An 18,098-nucleotide genomic window follows, 5' to 3' on the forward strand; every position below is an offset into this window, starting at 1 on the left:
ATCTGCTACTTGCAGTTTTTATTTATATATAAAAAAAGCAAAAGACATGTATTTTGAGAGGTATCACACAAAATAAACTACACTTAATATTGTAACCCATGGAGGAAGTTAGTGGCATTTGGTATGGGGGAGAAAAAAAGACATGGAGAGGGACCACATCATTCTTACTGTTTGTATACTTGCTTCATCTTTTAAAAAACTAGCAACACAGATTCATGTGTCAGTTCTGTAAATTTTGAAATGAAAAATAAAGCTGCTACTAACATTCATCTGCTCTTTACAGGCATGAAGTTTCTAATTATTGAGGAGAAGCTATTGTTAAGAATACAAAAGGACGCAGGCTCGGACAGGAAGGAAAGTCAAAGCAAGCTAATACTGAATCTGCAGCGTCTGTGATGGAGTAAAACGCAGGTACCCTACTGAAAAACACAACGGACACGAAGCTGCCAGAAGTCAGCATAATGAAAGGAACTCTCCAACTTCCAGCTTGTTTTACTGAAACATAGGAGGAGACTGCTCTTCATGTTTTAATCTCTGTTTTGGAATAAGGGGGTAAATGATCAGAGACCTGGCCAGGCATCTGAGATCACCTGTCCCCCTGCTACCACCATATGTGGAAAAGGCAAGGTTCACCTAACCACATACCACACGTCGCAGTTCTGTTAAGGCTCCAGGGAAACGACTCTAGTTATGTCATTAGAATCTACTCCTACCATTATTTCTAAGTTAGAGAATGCATTTCTAATCTATCAAGTGTATCCAGAAACAAATTCCATACTGTCAGCTTTCATTTTATTCTACTAATGCAAATTTACTTCGTTTAAAACTAAAACATATTATAAGGATCATAGAAAACAAAACATCAATTTAAACCTAGGTCCAAAGCAGAGCTCGCTCTTTGGTAACTAAGTCTCGTGTACCGACTTCTAATCAGTAAATAATTGAACACAAAATCCATCTTTACATCATTTGCTTCTCTATCCCTGCCATTTATTTCACTGTGATCACTCTGATTTTGGTTCTCAGGATCTTATGTCCTCACAAGAATCACTTTAAGACTACTCACCCCTAGTCTCTTGTTATCTAATCCATCCTGTATATCGCTGCTAGGGAATCTAAAGTGAAGTCGCTTAGTCGAGTCCAACTCCTTGTGACCCCATGGACTATAACCTATCAGGCTCCTCTGACCATGGGATTTTCCAGGCAAGAATACTGGAGTGGGTTGCCATTTCCTTCTCCAGGGGATCTTCCCAACCCGGGGATCGAACTCAGGTCTCCTGCATTGCAGGCAGATGCTTTACCATGTGAGCCACCAAGCACTACTCAATTAAATTCTGGCCTCCAAGTTGCCCCACAGAATGCCCAAATAGATAGCAACCAGGTTGTCAGCAACCTGGAAGCACTGTAACTCCTTCACTTGGAATCATGACTCACAACTGATAGAAAACATGGGCTTTTAAGACCTGGCTGGCTGTTAGAAAGGAAACTAGGAACGACTGCCAACTAAGGCTGGCTGAATAAACAACTCAAGGGAGAAGAAAAAGCAAGTCCTGTGATGTGCCACTCTGGTAAAGGCATGACTGCCTTATTAGTCATCAAAGCTAGAAATCTGGGATAACTCCTTCCTTGACTCATGTATATAAAGCACCACAGTAAATTTTAAACAAATACAATATAATTTCTTGGACTGCTTGTGTACCTGTATCCATCTGTACATTTTTAAAATTCCCAGAGTTTGATAAACCAGTATATTTCTCTACCAACATGGGAATTTTGTTAGGTACATTCCTAAAGGGCAAAGTTCATTGGTTTTATTTATTCTGTACTGTCTTTGGCATAATTTCATCTACACAGTTGGTAATAATTATATATTTACAGAACCAAGAAATAGAGTGAATTCTGTACAACACAGATAAGACTGCTGACAGACTAAAAATAATGAACAAGAGAACTCTTGAACATGAAACTGCTCATGATAATGATAGTGACAAAGTCTTCCATCGCACCTTACTACTTGCCTCTGCCCTAAGTTCTTCAATTCTCATGATAGCCTATGAGGTCCCATTATTATCCCTATTTTATAAATGAGAAAAGTAAGGCACACAGAGTCAAAGTAACCTCTCCACAGTGACAAAGAAAGCAGTGTGTGCAAGTGGGATAAACTTAAGGCAGTCTGGCGCAGAATGCATGCTTTTAACTGCTGCACTATACTGGAAAGGTCCCGGAGAGGCACTGTGATAGCAGGGTAGTTAACAGTTGCACGAGAGTTCTCATCAATGAACAGTCTGCCTGTACATGGCTTTCATATTCCACGAAAGTACAATTTGATCAAAACATATTTATTACCCTGTTTTAAAAATGGAGAAGCTTACCTCCAAATGACATCATACACAGGATCAAGACAGACACCAAATCCTTGCAGGTCCTCTTGTTCAGAGTCATTAAAAGTTTTACAACTCCCATCCACTTTATTTATCAGAAGACACTTAAATGGAGGAGGCTCTGATATAGAAGCAGGTACCAAGCCTTGGGGAAAAAAAATTACGTATTTTAAAGATGCACTACCTTTTTATATTCCCCCAACCTATAAGCATTTCCTGTAAGGTAAGTATTATTACTATCTCCATTTAATAGATGAAGAAACTGAACTAAGACTTAGGGATTAGGTAACCAAAAACCTTTAAATAGCAGAATGTGGACTAAAACCTCAGGATGTCTAAATCCACAACACATGCTCTTAATTTCCATACTAGACCACCCTATAATTATTCATGATATCATAGACACAAGTATAAATTGACACCTTGGTCTCAATGAAACTTTAAAGTCTGATTTATATAATCTTTCATAGCGAAATTCTATCATTTATTTATCAAGAACCAATACAGAAAACTTCCTCTTTCCAATACAGGTTTTATACCATACAATTAGGCTCATATTTCCAATACTCTCTAGTTTATAAACTAGTCTCCTAATAATCCCATTCTTTCAGCACATACATACATATAAACACAGCCACTTAAAAGCTTCTTTTAAACTTCTTCAAACAGAAAGAACACAAAAAGCTACAGGACAACATGTCATAATAGGGAAAGATGAACCATGTGCTTTCAGGGATCTTTCAGAGGGAGATTTATTTGGGAGGCGGGGGTGATATTACCTATAATGTGTTTACTGGCAAAAATTTCTGATGTAGCAAGCACATGAGAATTAATAAGTGCTTCATCAATTCGTAAGAAAGTCTGGTCCCCACTTGCGCCTATCCAGGTAGCTTTTCTTCCGTATTTTGATCCAATGTTAGGCATGGGAGCTGGTTTTGCATTCCAATATGGCACATCCAGAATTGGTCTACCCAGCTGTCCTTTCTAAAAGATTAAATAAATCACATTAACAACATGACCGAATAAATAATTTATAATAATCTATAAAGTTAAGGGAACAGTAGACAAAAATAGCTCTATGAGACAGTATTCTTCATCAATTGTTGACTGATTCTTTTTTTAAATAAATGAAATTCACATGAAATTTGGACCAAACTTGTATAAAGAAGCAATTTCTGTTATTCTTAGGCATGCTCCCCTTAACAAACCACAAAGAATATATTAAAAAATAATAATGAAGTTGAAATAGGAATCTCCCTGAAGTACTGTATTGTCTTCAACATCTAAATGTATAATAAATATACAATGTATTTACAAAGTAGTAACACAAATCGTTCATTTAAAAAACCACTTTGATATTTTAAGTTGACAGTCCAACAAAAATGTCAGTATTGAACTCAAGAGAGTCTAAAAATATTTGGGTAAAATATCAAAAATAGCGAATACTGCAACTGTGAATACAATTAGGAAATTACATCTTTTCACACATGATCATGTGTTAGTAAGTTACTTCATTCATGTTTCAAGATAAAGAGCAGAATCATTATGCTGTCTTAAGTAACTTTTAACTCACTTTAAAAGAATGGCTGTCCATAGGTTAGAGAAGAGTTTAATTTTAAAAGTAACAGGAAGGTTTTCACTACGAAGCTGGTAGCTGTAAACGAACGTGAATGTTGGACTGGTAAACATTCACCCACTCCCAGCTCAGAAGCTCTCTCTCTCACACACTCTCTCTGCTAGCATTACCCTTTCCAAATCCCCCTGGATGGCAAGCAGTGCCCACAGCCAGGGTTCACTACAAGTAATGAGAATGAGAAACCACAGCAAAACCCCCCAAAGACCCAGGGAGCCTGGAGCACTGCAAACGCTGTGGCTGAATTCTCTCCCAACTACCAGGTTTCCAATGAGTCCTACCACTCCTTCAAGAAAACGCCAAGAAAACAGAGCCACAAACTGCGAAAGCAATAGAGCTTCACTCTCGGGGCAGAATGAACAGAGGTTCATAACCAGAGAAGAAGCCAAGAAATGCCATTGTTTATGTTCAGCTTCTTTCAATGTCTATCATTTATTTTTTACAAAACAACAGCAGCATAAAAAATGTGTCCATCATGTTGAGATATTTATTATACTTTTGGAGGAAAAGAAATTATATTTTTCATTGACTACTGAAATAAATATCTATTCCCCTACTATCAACCAACTAATTCAAAGAAAAGCAGTCTAAAAATATGACAGGTGCCTGGAGAGCCCCATGGGATTCAAAACGTGGTTATACATAAGCCATGCTTAAACACCCAGAGGTTCACACATAGGGCTTCTGGGGCTAGAGGACAATCATGACTGTTTGATTCTAAGTATTAGCATTCACATTCCCTCCAAAACAACAAAAAACCAACACAGAGCAAAGAAAATCACACGTGATTCAAGCTTTCAGCAGTATTAGGAAATAGTGGATCTCATGACTTTTAAGTTACCTGAAACCAGAGGAAAAAACTAAAGTTTTCTTCACCCACCTGCCTCCACAAGCCCCGGGGCCAGGGGTGAAGAGGAGGTGCCGGGGGCGGGGGGCATGCGGAGCGGGGAGTTCAGGGCACAAAAGGCTTCAGAAGGAGAACAGAAGAGCTGACAAAATAATCCCCCCAAGGGGAAAACCCAAACCTTGATGTGAAAATGTTAAATATGGCAAGAACTTGAGGGTTCTGAGCACTAGCAGTCACAGGAAAAAGCCTTCAAAGTATGCAGGGTCATTTCTCACCCATCAGGCTGACACAAATTAAACGGTAAGATAGACAACACATTCTGCTGGCAAGGCTGTGGAAAAAGAGGCACTCTCACGGACTGCTGGTGAGAACACAAAACAGAGGGAAAACTGTCTCACAAAATTACCTAGGCGTTAGCCTTCAACCCGGCAATCTTCAAAAAATTTATCTCAGAGATATACCTCTAACAATATTCACTGCTGTTGCAAAATATTAGAAAGTACTTAACTGTCTAAGCATAAGAAATTGATTAAATAAACTACTATATATACACACACACACACACACACACACACACACACAATATGCTATGCAGATGTAAAATATGAATTATGAAGATCTCTATGAACTGAGAAGGAATGACTTCCAGGAGATACAGTAAAGTGAAAAGACAATGTACATAAGAGCATATATAAAATGCTACACTTTGAAAAATAAAAATGGAGAAATAATTACATATATGTGTGTATATACATATACACATACTATATACATCAATGCAGATACAGATAGTGTGTGTGCTTATTTATTAATCTTTAAAATAATAAACACAGGAAGGAGAAACTGGAAAACAATGATCTTCATAACCAACAAGCATGGTGTGAAGGGGTGGTGAGTAGGGTGCTAGAGATGAGGTAGGGAATACACTAGGGTGAGAACACCATTTTTCCATAACTTAACTTGTGGAAACATGTTAGTTCTACATATTCAAAAACTAAAACTACATCTAAGGATGTGCGAGAAGGGATCCTTCTCTGAAGGATCCTCTGAAATGGTGCACTGGATCACAGACCACTCTCCATGGAAGTCTAAGAGCTCCAAGTTGGGAGGACACTCTAGAGGTCAGCAGTTAAACCAATGACCTCCTAGAAACGGCTGGGAAGACAGTTACAAGAGGGAAGAGGAATCTGACACAGCGACACTCCCTTTCATACATCTCTTTTCTGCCATACCTTGGGCATTCCTGGGGACCTCACTCATTGTTCAAGGCCAAGTTATCTCCACGCCTAAAGGTCACCCCTTTTTCTCCCCCTCCCTGAGATCAGATCTTACTCACTCTAAGGAGATGAACCCCTGTCCCAGGACAGGGTGAGACAAAATGGACCAGGTAAAAGGTCCTGTTTTCAGAAACAAGGGAAACGAAGGTGATCCTTGACTGTCGTCACTTTTCACAAAGAATCTACTAGCTCTACCTACTTTCATCCACATTAAATAAACTGGAAAGAAATAGAAAAGGAAAACAAACGAACCCAACTCTATTCCAAAGGAATAACATAACCCCACTGAAAGAGGGTGGGGAGAAAGAACCAAGTAACTTATGAACACAGTAACTTAAGAACACGGTACCTCATGAACACAGGACTGACTGTCATACCTTCAGTCCTGGGGTAAGACAAGGTGTGGGGGGGTAGCGGGGGCGGGCAGGAACAAGAGTGACAAATCCTGAACTCTTTTTAGTGAGTTTGTTTTTACAGCAGTGTGGGAAAAGCAAATACAAAACTATTTTAGACATATTTTAGGACTAAGTGAAGAAGAAGGGACATAAATATGAAATGGGACAAGGTAAGAAAGAATCTTAGGGGAATGGGCTGGAGGTACCAGTGTGGACTTATGACTTCTAAAATACACGTATGTATGTATGTATAAATGCACCTACATGAGTACCGGGGATGCAATGAATACACCTAGTACTCAGCTGCTGTCCAGTATTGTTCCCTGCTAAAAGCAACCTAGGTTTTCAGAGAAATAGCTGATTCTAGGACTCAAACAGTTAAGCCTGGAACAACTTGTTATGCCAGGAAGTAAAGGAGTACTAAAAAAAAAATAACAAAGAGGCATGTTATCAGAACACAGAAGCCAGCGTGAAGGATCTCCCACATGAAATCTGAGCCAATCTAAACATTCAAATAATAAATTAAGTACAGTAATGAATAAAAAAGAAATATGCGTGTCTATACCGAAAATAAGATGACAAACAAATATTAAATAGACTCCTGCTTACACTAAAACCCAAAGGGCTGACAGGTGAATGTGAGGGGGTGCTATGGCTGGAGAAATCATCATTTTTGCAACTATTATAGTAAAGACTGGTTCAGGCAAGAGCAATCAATAGATTCTAAATCTAGAGTGACATTTGGAAGCAGGTATCTTAAAACTTAACAGTGTCAATTCAAAGACACTGTTACTCATCCTTAGTTTCCAGGGAAAAAACTCTAACTATGCAGTAGTGACGTCAAACAAAATCCTGCAGGTGATCAAAGTTTCCATCACCAGTGAAGGGCGGGTGGGCCTTCTGTGCCCCCGGATGGCTGTGATGCCCTGAGAAGGACACAGCATCGCTCACATGGTGTTTTGGTCTGGAATGCACAACCTGCAGCTAAGCATGAGGAAATATTAGACAAACAAAAAATGAGAAACATCATCTTGGGGTTAAAAAAAAAAAAAGTACCACATTCTTCAAAAACGGCAATGTGATAATAAACACAGGAAAGGTATGAAAATGTTAACAGATGAAAGGAGACTAAAGAGTCATGAGAAATAAATACAAAGCCTGATCCTAGATTGTAGGGGGAAAAAAGTGTCAAGAAGGAATTACCAGATCAACTGACAGAACACAAAACTATTTAGGAATAAAAGATCATGATGCATACAAGTTATTCTTAAAGGACTCAAGGAAAAAAAAAGTTTTACACACACACACACATACAGAGTGTGTGAGAGGGAATGAGAGCATGGGCATACAGACAGTAAATCAAACAGGTCAAAACGCTACCAATAGGTGAAGCTGACTCAAGAGTACATGGGCATTTTATGCACTATTCTTATTTTTGACAATCCTTCTGTAAGCTTAAAATCATTTCCAAATAACAGATTTTTAAAGTTCAGATTTACATTTAAAAAAAAAAAAAATCAAGAGTTGCAAACTGCATCCCAGAGACTTAGGTTATAGAGTTCTGAATAGTTACCCATATCACAGACAGTATTATTCAGCTTTTCCTTGATTTCTACTATGCCCAAACTATACAAAATTCTCAGATTATTTTCTAGTTTTGAAAAAAGAGAAAGAGCAAAACAAACAGGCCGAATAGACAGAAGTTGAGAGGAAGAGGAAAAAGTAAACTATAATTCTAAAAAATCTAACATGAAAACCAGGCCTTTAAAAAGTTCTAAAATAGAAATAATTCCACAAGTTAAGAAAAAAATGATTCTTTACAAACTAGTTGGGAAAGAAGGTTTCAATGACAGAAATAGCTCTACTGAATGCTTAATAGACTCTGACCTGGAATAAAACAGTCCAAATCTAACACAGCTGTTAAATTTAATAAATTCTAAAGCTACACTGGAGAAGAAACTAATTTCAAAGCAAAGTTCTTTCTGGTTTTGTGTACGTTGGATGTGGAGACAGGAAATATGCATATGCAATAATAATACCAGAATTTCACTGAAACCAGAAAAAATAACTAATGTAGACAAATGGCAAGGCAATGGTACAATGCAATATTATCAATGCTTAAAAAGTTCCTTACAGAAAAGCTTCCGAATGTGAAGACCTGTCCATCCATTAAAAGCGCTGCCGTGTGGTTACTGCCTGCGGTAACTTGTGTGCTAGGGCCTGGCAATGCTTGAACAAGAGTGGGACATCCCCTAGGTTAAAAAAAAAAAAATTTAGTCAATTTCTCACAAGACCCAACTGAAATAAAGATCAATAAACAATGCAATAAAAAAACAGAAGAGATAAAAGGCACTAATAAGAATATTCAGCAAGCACTTACTTAGGTATTATATTATGCCTGTCTCCAGTCTTCATATTAGGTACACGAAGATGAGAAAGACATGATCACTGACATGAAGGAGATTCATTAAAAGGTTTCTTGAATTTACTACTCTAACTATGGAAAAAGAATGTTTAATTTTTTCTGAAAGATTATACCTACATTTGTTTTAAAAGAAAAAAAAAAGTTAACTTATAAAGTGAATGGTAAGTCAGATAGCTCTACAAATATTTGTTAAATGAAAGAAAAATCATGTGCTGATTTACCCAGAATACAATCCAAGGACCACACAAAACAGTTTTGTCTTCCTTTCTACCCTTTTCCCACTGAATTGTCAATGAACTTTTCATCTTCTTTTCTACCTTTTCCCACTGTACTTTAATTTTAGATTCTGGCATAGAGTAACTCACGAGTTAGAACACCATATCATGAGGCACCACAGCAATGGCTGCAGGCTCGGGCCCTAAAGCGGACTGCTGGGGTGTGAGTCCCGGCTCCACCACGCAGCAGCAACGTACCATGACTCTCAAAAAGTTACTCATCCTTTTTGTATTTCAGTTTTCTCTTCTTTTACATGGAGATAAAACTAAACAGTGTTTACCCCATAGGGTTCCTATGTACAAAAAAGAAGCTCATATATGTCATGTGCTTGGCTCAGTGATTGATACACAGTAATTAATAAATGGTAACTATTATGATAAATGGCATCCTTGGATCTGTCATATCTGTTCTTGTAATCACCCTTATATCACCTTATTTATCATTTATTAACCACTTTCAGTAATCATTACGTATAAGAAGAAGAATAATCATCACTGTAGAAAAAGTCCACACATAATAGGGAAGCTCTGTTTCTGAGGTGCTGTAATTGTAACATTTTAAATTTTTTTAAATTACACATAATATATTTTTAAATGGTTCTTCAGGCTGCAATGAAAAATGAATTGGGAAGAGGCAAGGTTAGCAGCTGGAAACCTAATTAAGAAAATGTTGCAATAACCTAGATGAGTTATGGTGAAGACCTGAACTAGGAACAGTGTGAACTGAAAGGAACATTTTGACAGCTCTGTAAGGAACTGACCTGACTAGGCTCTGGAAATGGCTGATAGGGGCTGCGAAAAAGATTTTCTGCTTAAGTAACAGGTAGATGGTGGCAACATTCACTTAAGATATGAGAATAAGATCTAGGAAGACAAGGAGAGAAAAGAGATAGTTTTCATTGCAAGTTTCTTCTAAAATTTAGGTATGAACAGAGGAAGGCTAGCTCACAGAAATCTAGGACATAACAAAGAATGAACTCTGGGAAAATGTGATATGCAGAGAGTCATTTCAAGAACAGAGAAATACTGTACACACCGAATGCCTCAGAGACAGACACAAGCGACCACTCAATTTTGCAAGAAGGAAGTCTTTGGTGCAGGTAGGCGTGGCACTATGTAGCAAAGAAGGCACTTACAGTGGGGTCAGAGACTATATAAAATCCCTTCAAAAATCTCAGCAGGAAAGGGGAAAAGAAAGGAGAACCAACAGCTAGAGGGAAAAAGAGCTGAAGGGGAAGCTCTGTCCTTTCTAAGAACTTGCATAAGTTGAAAGAGAGAGTAAAGACGAGGGGATATAGTTCAGAGGGGAGACAAGAAACAGAATGAGAGCCCCATGGAAAGGGCAGAGAGGTCTCTGAGTGGGGACATGAGCAGGCCCTCCTTCAGTGTAACATGAAGAAGGAGCAAAGAGGAAGGATGGATGCAGGCAGCTTTGTAGAGTCGCTGGGCTGAAGAATTTCCCATCTAATGTTTTCATTTTTGCTGTGATAGGAATAGAGGTCAAGGGCTTAGAGCAAGAAGAAATGAGTAAGGAGAAGATTTGAAGATTATGGAAAGGGTATCATGGTGAATGGAAGAAAAAGAAACTTAAGACTAGAAGTTTTTAACCCAGATCCAAATGACTTACAGGAATTCTAAGAGTGAGCTTCAAGAAATTTGTGAGCCTTTTAATTTTATAAGCCAACTTTTAAGTGTATATCCTTATGTCTGTTTTTCTGAAGAGACAGCCCATATCCTTCATCACATTCTCAAAAGGGCTTAAATCAAATAGCTCAAAACTAGAAAACAAGGGGATCATTGCCTACTGTAGAAGGACTGACTTAATCTATAAATCATAACAATCTGTGTAAGAACAGTGGTTTCCTTTTCTTCCAGAAGTCCAAGCTAGACATAGAAAATATAAGTAGACTGATTCATGCTTGAAGTTTTGTCACACCTTAGCATCAAGATCAAGAGGGTGAGAAAACTGAGGATATTGGTAAGGGTAAGAGTGACGAAAATAAATGACAATCTCAAACTTGGGTTGTTAAGTGATACTAGAGAGTAAAAAAAAGTAGAGGACTGCAGAGAATGAAGTACTGATATAGTCAAACACCAAGTAAAGCAATATTAAGTAACAAAAGAAAAATTTGTCATCAGATTATGCATTGTTTAAAATTAAAAATTCAGAGTTAGAGCTATGCCAGACCCATTGTGGGTCCTGGAATGACCACCGTGAGTGTGGAAGTAAGGTTCACTAGATCTAACTAAGGTATCAGGGTGACTATATTGTACGGGACCATTCAGGAGCATGGTAAGACTCAGACTGGGAAAACACTGTGAAAACTACATTTTCAAAGAATGAAAGGTGGTGACTAACAGCAAGATGTGTAGTAACAAAAGGGAAGGAAAGCAGAATGGCTCTGCCTCCAAGGAGTAGTCGTTTCTACCTGAGGACACAATAGTGTGGCTAGACTGAGTGGTTCTCAAATCTGAGGTACCATGAGCTTTGGCAATAACCAATTACCATGCCAAAGGATTGTGTGGTGAACTATAGGGCTTCCCTGGTGGCTGTCGGTAAAGAATCTGCCTTTAATGCAGGAGACCACCTACAGTGCAGGAGACTTAGGTTCTATCCCCGGATTGGGAAGATCCCCTGGAGAAGGAAATGGCAACCCACTCCAGAATTCCTGCCTGGGAAATCTCACGGACAGAGGAGGCTGTTGATCTGTTTGCAGTTTATGCAGCATTTTCATATAAAATATATCAATGATTATCAAAATAATTCTATGTATAGATCTGATGTGCTTTAAAAAAGGATTTTCCCAAAGTTGGTGGCATTTCTTCTAATAAACTCTTTCATGATACTAGAGTCCATTTATTAAATTATTTGGTAAACAGAGGAAGAACTGGAAACAAAAATTATGTGTGTATGTGTATGCATGCCAGGCATTCTGTAGCCACTATATTAATTCTTTAACAATCCTATGGGATTATTTAAACTAAGGCTTAGTAAATTACAGTTACATAGTTGGTAACAGATGAAACAAAGATCTGAACCTTGTCTAAATGGTTCCAGACACCATGATGTGTAGCATACTAACACAGAAGGAGGATATTAAAGCAAGAAAAAGATGAAACTCAAAAACATTAGAAGTATCAAGATTCTACTGAAAAAAAAAAAAAAGGAGAATAAAGGCATCTAAACTATACAGTCTCTTTCCCAACATCCAGGTTTAAGTTTACTGAAAATTGTAAAAGAATGTGTAACTCAGAGATTTAGAAGCATACTGAAGAATATAAACAAACAAAAACGAAGGCTGAGTCATGAATGAATGCATACAAGTCCTCAGAAGCGTTTCGACAATCCCTTTTAAAAGCAGCAACAGTGACAGCCAACATTTATTGAGCATTTACTACGAGCTAGGCGCTTGTGCTAAGAAAACAACACGTATTATCTCCCTGAATTCTCACAACAACCTTCTGAGAGAAACATTTATTCCTATTTAAGAGGAAGAACCTGAGCCACAAAAACAGTTAACTAATCTGGCCAAGGTCACACAGGCACCAAGTGACAAAATCAGGCTCAGCCATCCTGGCCTGATGAAGTAAAGAGAACTCCAGTAACGTGTTTCTACCTTCAGCACATGCACACTACAATATTTATCTTACATTCATCACACATTACTAATGTGTGCTATACAATAAATTTCGGTTAAAAACACTTGATTACAAGAAACTTAAAAAAAAAAACCTTCCAACTCTATTTCAACAAAATATTTATAAATGTTTTGCTTTGTGGTAAGGTAGTTAATAGGTATGCTATTGAGGCTTTGTTCCTCTTGGGACTGTTCCTCCATACACATGGTCAAGTCCTTTTGGAATCTGTAAGTTCCTGACTCCTGCCTTCCAAACCCCACACAGATCCAGGCAAACAGGGTGACTAGAATGTTTACAGCACAGATGCTTTTGACTGGTTTTCGTTTAATCCACCAGCTACAACGTGCAGGCATTATTTCATTGCATGCCCTGGCTTGACACTCCCCACAGCACAAGGAGTCAGCCTTCCAGTGACAACTCAATCAACAGAACCAGGAGTGAAAATGTACATGTTGGGAAAGAACGACTTTGGGCAGTTAAGACAAATCCCACCAGAGTTTAATCTCCTTGAAGTGAAGTGAAGTCGCTCAGTCGTGTCTGACTCTGTGATCCCATGGACTGTAGCCCACCAGGCTACCCTGTCCATGGGATTTTCCAGGCAAGAGTACTGGAGTGGGTTGCCATAAACTTCAACATTAAAAGCTATCCTACTTCATGAAGATACAGTCAAACTATTAAAAATACTTAGCATATTGCTATGATAGTGTCGCCTGAGCAAGTCACTGCAAGGCAAGGTATGGTGCTCGTTGGGTGATGATCAGGACCAGGAGGCAATGTTTTTAGGTACCCTCTTCATTTGAAAAGCCAAGGTGAGGGCCTTCCCTTTCAAAAGCCATTACACCTCAAGGTGGGGTGGCAGAGTCTTGAACTTATTCTGTTCATTCTTCACACAGCACAGTCACCTGAGGGTTGCAATTTAATCATAGATATGATTTTCACTACTTCCCTCCCACTCAGTCAAGACCAGAAAACACAGCCATCTGCTAACTCTTCTCTGTGGAATGACATCCAAGTACAAAGTCTGATTTGTGAAGACGTGGCCCCCTTGCTGCACACAGGACTAACTGCTCTCTCATGTCTAACTGTAAAGCACCTTTCCCAGGTTATGTCATGACTCACAAAATAACTGCCAGCTAAGTAACAACGCAAAAATGATGATGATGATGGTAATAATAATAAATCCTCTTCTGCATCATGAGTCTTCTGTGAGAAACAGAACAACAAGCTTCCAAATTCTTCTCCCCACAAATTACAAGCCCTGTCTCAGTCTCTGCACAAGTGATGGTTATTAACCTGTGAAACAAAATATCTGCTGCCTTCTAAAGCCTGTAACACTAACTGCTCAACCCTGCAAAGTCACTGATACTCTGTGATATCCAATGCCCAATATATAAATGCCATATCCAGTGACATTTGGTAAAGTAATTCTGTTAAAGACTTTTTGCTCTTTCCAAGCACAATACTTGTCACTAAGATTGTGTTGGTTTTATAAATGTCTTAACAAGTATCAAATGTATGCTTCACTTGTGTTTTTAGTGAGAAGCTGAACTCAATGATACCTCAATCATCTCTTCTCATTAGTAACAGCATTCATCAAAGTAACTAAGGACATTCCTTTCATCCTCATTTTGTGTGCACTGCATTGCACATGGATGTGACCCTGCCCCCTAGGATGGACAGTATTTCCTTAATCCTGGAGGCACACTAGAGCGTGGAGAGCTTTTAGGGAAAAACTGATACTAACATTCTATCCAACCCTTGTGGCCACCATCTCTCACTCCCAATGCCCACCTCTACACACAGGCCTCTTAAAAATTCTAGACTTAGAACCCAGGCATGGTATTTTTGAAGTCCCCCAAGCAACTCTACTGTGCAGCCAGGATTAAGGATCACTGGTCTTTACTATGTAAATGGTATCATCCCTGCCACAGTAATGCATTCATTTCAGAATAAAGTGAAAATTCTGGATTTTATTTAATGACTGGAGTGACTCACTGTATGTGAATGAGAAATCATACACTTCCAATTGATTCTGGCAGGTATCTTATGAATACATGGAAGAATTAGGCAAGAGCAGAGAGACAAAAAGAAAGGAGGTTCTGTGGCAGACTGGATTGGTGAGTCATGTCTAGCCTGCAACGGCCCTGTATCTCCCCAGACTTAGAAATAAACCTGGTGTCAGTGATGGGGCAGCCATACATGGGGACCACTCAGGTCCTGAGACCACCTGCTGCAGGGAGCACAAGTGACTGACAGACTCAGGCCATGTTTCTTTGGGTCCACGAGGCCATTCGTCCCCTGGGAACCTACCAGCTTGTGACTGAGCACTGTGAAGGATGAAAGCTGGCCCTCCTACCCAATGTGGGACTCTTCCAAAAGTCACCTAGGCTTGAGGACACCCCACTGGCCTGGCTAAAACTCAGTCAGAACTGCACTGTAACCTAACTCTTCCTGTCCCATTCTCTTTCCCTCTTTCCTTTCGCAGGGGTCAGACCTACCTCAGCCCGATTCCTGTTCTCTTCCCTTTCACAGAAGTTTTCTACCAATAAACCCTTTGTACATCTAATCCTGCTTTAGGATCTTCTTGGAAGACCTGAGCTAATAAAGATGAATTTTCCATACGTCTAACCCAAAGCACTCTCATTGTATTAAGCAGATATGGACTCAGCTGCTGGGATGAAAGTCAATAAGCCAGGACTTAAACAAACAGAACTTCTGTCTCAGGTGAGCACCCGAGTATAAGGAGCTGCTGCAGAAGTCCCATGGTGTCAGGGACCCAGACTGTTTCTATCCTGTGGCTCTGCCATCCTCAGGACAGTTTCCAGCTGATGACTGCTGTGATGACTTCCCCAGCTCCCACTACCGGCAGGGACTCCAGGCAGCAAGCAGGGAGGGGAGACAGAGAAATGGAAGGGTACCCCGCTTCCCTTTAACAGTGACCCAGAACAGCACACAGCACTGTAGTTCACACGGCCGCATCTTGCAGTGAAGGCGGGAAAATGAAGCCTTTAGTTTCACGGTCATGTCATCAACTAAAACCTCATTACCAAATGAGGTAGTGAAGAATGAATATTAAAATATGTCCAATAGTCTCTACCATAATTAGTTAGTTCTTCACTATTCTGGATAAGTCAAAACAGTTTCTCTGAGTGACCATTTTGTTTGAACATTATTCAAAAACTTTGATGACATCATGTTAATATTAGGCTAAAATTTTAAAATAGATAACATCAAGGAATATTAATATATCCTTTGCTGATTTATTAAAATGCCATTTGGGGATAGTCACTGTCTTTTCTATTGCCATGAACAGCCTTTAAGAAGATATTAATTCTGAAGAATATAGTATGATTTCCTGGTAATCATAATCACTCTTACTTTAAATGTATAAAATGTAAATCAACTTTTCTCCTAAAACTACAAAATCATTTGTCCCCATAAAAGCATGCAACCACAATATCAAGAACCACCAATAATTTATGGGCCACACTTTCCAAAACAGTGGTATAAATACTATATCAAGTGTAGAAATGTGTATTTAGGAAGAAAAAAGGAAAAAAGTATAGAAAGGAAGAAAAAAAAAAGCACTTTCACAAAAGATGTTAAAGTACCTGGAATTGACATCTCCATGTCCGAGCTGCCCATGTTGCCCATATCCAAATGTGTAGACATCGCCATTTTCCATTAAAACCACTGAAATAAAAATTCAGAGCTTTATTTTTTCATTATATGCATTTTATATTTCTATCACAACTATATTGAAAGCAGTTCAAGTTTCACTATTTAAAATCTGTAGAGCCATTAAGAATAGGCAATAGGAGCAAAGACATTTATATTTAATGAGAAACAATATAATTTTAGTTCTGTAAAATATTTTTGCTAAGTTATAAAAATGCATAATGTTTTTAAAACATACACTTTAAACTTATAAATGCCATTTAATAACACTAACATTTAATAAAACATTGGTCTGAGTCAACTGTTAAGTCTTTTTATAATGAGTAACTACATACAAAATGTTCTCTCATATCTAGGATAATTATATAGGTAGAGGGTCTGAGCTCTGCATGATTATGTACAACATCGGTATGTCTGTCACAACTTTAATATCTGTCAATGCCTTACCAAATAAGGAAATATACTGAACAACAAAGAAAGAATTTTTTATTTTTATAAAGGTTGAAAAGTACAACTTAAGCTATATAACCCAAATGCCAATGATTTAGTAGGAACTGAAATACTTTCAACATTTAAAAAAAGTTTTCTAATTTAAAAAGTGATATTTTCTTATAGATATTGCACAATAAAGCTGAAGTAAGATGTATGATTTTTGCAAATGATTTAACAGCAGATAAAATTTTATTTATAAAATTAATACACTGTACTGGTACAAAATAGTTTTAAAATTATGTTTTAAAAAGCTCTCAATAAAGGAATTTGTGGATGCACATTTCCCACTGAATAGTAACAAAGCTTGTGACCAGCTTATAAAAAAATCAGAGAATTATAGTTTAAAATTATCTTCAGGAATTTCATGACTTGAGTTATAGAATCAGTCCATCAGAAGACAGATGAGAAGTCAGATCTCTAGACAATCATTACACAGATTAAAAAGGATTGTCTAATAAATATGCTTTCATAAATTTGAGAGATGCTATAGCTTTTGACACATGGTTAACAGGCTACATTTGTCCAAACTAAACAAACAAGCTATTCAACACAATTGTAAAAATGCGGTTATACCCTAAAGTTCCAGCTGCTACCTGAGTGGTGAAATCCACAGCTGACTTGTACTGCCCGGAGCTCACAGTCAAATCGCACGGAGCCTGGAGGGTATGTTGTGATTTTGCTTGCATCCTTTTCTCCTCGTTCTCCACTTCCATCTGCAAGTGTTATAATTTGTAATTAAGCCATGACTCATCTTCAAAATAAAATTTTAAGTCAGTTTACTATGGAAAAACAAGAGAAAATGTTAAAAGGAACAAGCAAGAAGGATCTGCAGCTGTTAGAAGTGATAGATCAAGAATCTACCTGCAAAGAAGCCAATTTTGAAAATATAACCTAATAACTTCTGTTGGCAAAATACTACTAAATCAGTAAAAACACAGATAAGGCCTGGTTACAGATAAGCCTTTTAATCTAATCAGTTACGTGATGTAAAGGGGTCATTGAGTTATAGAAATAACAAAATTCTACACGTAAAAGTTTATATGGGAAATTTTAGTT

The 18,098-nt window shown here is 38.1% G+C and overlaps 1 protein-coding gene across 2 annotated transcripts in view; it reads right to left on the minus strand.

Moving 5' to 3' along the window:
* The window catches only part of MYCBP2 (MYC binding protein 2), a 261,683-nt gene that overhangs the window by 138,384 nt on the left and 105,201 nt on the right, over nt 1-18,098 (minus strand). The window contains exons 19-23 of one of the 2 annotated variants that reach the window (XM_061133295.1): nt 17,636-17,755; nt 16,484-16,565; nt 8,668-8,785; nt 3,161-3,365; nt 2,373-2,526 (exon numbers count right to left, since the gene is read on the minus strand). In XM_061133295.1, the coding sequence (XP_060989278.1) occupies nt 2,373-2,526; nt 3,161-3,365; nt 8,668-8,785; nt 16,484-16,565; nt 17,636-17,755 (679 nt within the window). Of the gene's footprint in view, nt 1-2,372; nt 2,527-3,160; nt 3,366-8,667; nt 8,786-16,483; nt 16,566-17,615; nt 17,756-18,098 lie in introns of those variants that run through there. The other variant, XM_061133296.1, reaches the window with a different exon arrangement.

Source organism: Dama dama, chromosome 30 (assembly GCF_033118175.1).
Source record: "Dama dama isolate Ldn47 chromosome 30, ASM3311817v1, whole genome shotgun sequence".
Lineage (NCBI taxonomy): Eukaryota > Metazoa > Chordata > Mammalia > Artiodactyla > Cervidae > Dama > Dama dama.